The sequence below is a fragment of the Bison bison genome, unplaced genomic scaffold (assembly GCF_000754665.1).
Source record: "Bison bison bison isolate TAMUID 2011002044 unplaced genomic scaffold, Bison_UMD1.0 scf7180017864105, whole genome shotgun sequence".
Taxonomy (NCBI): domain Eukaryota; kingdom Metazoa; phylum Chordata; class Mammalia; order Artiodactyla; family Bovidae; genus Bison; species Bison bison.
The window spans coordinates 1,070,330-1,071,498 of NW_011494677.1; the positions used below are offsets into that span (position 1 = coordinate 1,070,330).

The window sequence follows — 1,169 nt, forward strand, 5'->3', positions numbered from 1 at the left end:
GCTTCTACCTGACTTTTCCTTCCTCTAGGATGGGTACCAAGGGTGCCAGGGAAATCCTGGCTACAGTGGCAGTGGGGGGAGCCCCGACTCCAAGCCCCCATGTTGGCAAGCCTGAGAGCTGATGGGTGGGGGAGAGGGAGAGAAGAAAGGGGAGTAGGACAAGAGCACGTGGGGGGCGTGGGGGGGCCTCTTTATCAGCATCATACAGTTGGGAGTATGCGCCATAAATACCTCCAGCTGGAGGTGGAAATCAGTGCCTGCAGGACCCAGGGTCATTTGAGTCAATCCCCTCAAGGGGCCACAGAGCAATCTAAATGAGTCCTTTCCAATTACATTGGGCTCGGCTGGCTACTGTTTAGATAGAAGCTGCACTGGGAGAACTGCACCAGCATGGGACTGTTCTCTCAGCAAGACCCCCCCAGGCACACGGAGCAGTTATTCTCACAGACCTCAGGGGACAGGGTGTCTGCAACACTGGGATGTTTTGGTTGGGCAACTTCAGCCAGCCTGGGTGTGGCCCCCACCTTCAGGTGGGGCCAGTGAGACAGAAAGCAGGCTTCTAGGCCCTGGAGTCATCCCTCTGGGAATCCTTCCCGATCAAGTCACTTTCCCTCCAGGCCAGCTTCCTCCTCTGTGATGAGAGGAAGGGTGGAAGGGTCCATCTCTAAGAGGAGCTTTCCTGCTCCTAAGCAATGATTTCCCTCCGTTTTTGGCAGGGCTGCAGCAGCAGGCTGTGCTGGCCATCGGCCAGGAGCTGAACCGGAGGGCCCTAGGGGGCCCGGCCCCGGCTGCGTGGATTAACCAGGTTCGGCATCGCGGCTCTCTCCTAGGTAAGAGCTGAGGTTTCTGGGCTTCTGCCAGTAGCAGGGGGCTCCCGGGTGCAAGCGCTGTGTGTGTGGCTGTGGTCCCCCAGACCCCGTCCCCCCACCCCTCCACCTTCCTCACTCCCTCTATGGGAATGGCGTTGTTCACAGCCAGACCTCTGTGTCTAACTCAACCTGCCGGCTGGGACCCTGTGACTTTGGTCTGGGCTCTTCCGGGATCCAAAGGGTGAAACTGGTGGGAGGCTAGAAGCTCAGTGTCTCCTTGGCTTTGCATCCAGGTTCTCAGCTGGAAGACCCTCTCTACAGCGACCAAGAGCTGGCCTATATCCAGCAGGGAGAGGAGGC

At 58.6% G+C, this 1,169-nt stretch overlaps 1 protein-coding gene across 1 annotated transcript in view; it reads left to right on the top strand.

Moving 5' to 3' along the window:
- The first annotated feature begins 216 nt into the window (after positions 1-216).
- The window catches only part of STAR (steroidogenic acute regulatory protein), a 6,728-nt gene continuing 5,775 nt past the window's right edge, over positions 217-1,169 (top strand). Inside the window, exons 1-3 of the mRNA XM_010838847.1 lie at positions 217-271; positions 717-830; positions 1,103-1,167. Of these exons, the coding sequence (XP_010837149.1) occupies positions 217-271; positions 717-830; positions 1,103-1,167 (234 nt within the window). The remainder of the gene's footprint in view (positions 272-716; positions 831-1,102; positions 1,168-1,169) is intronic.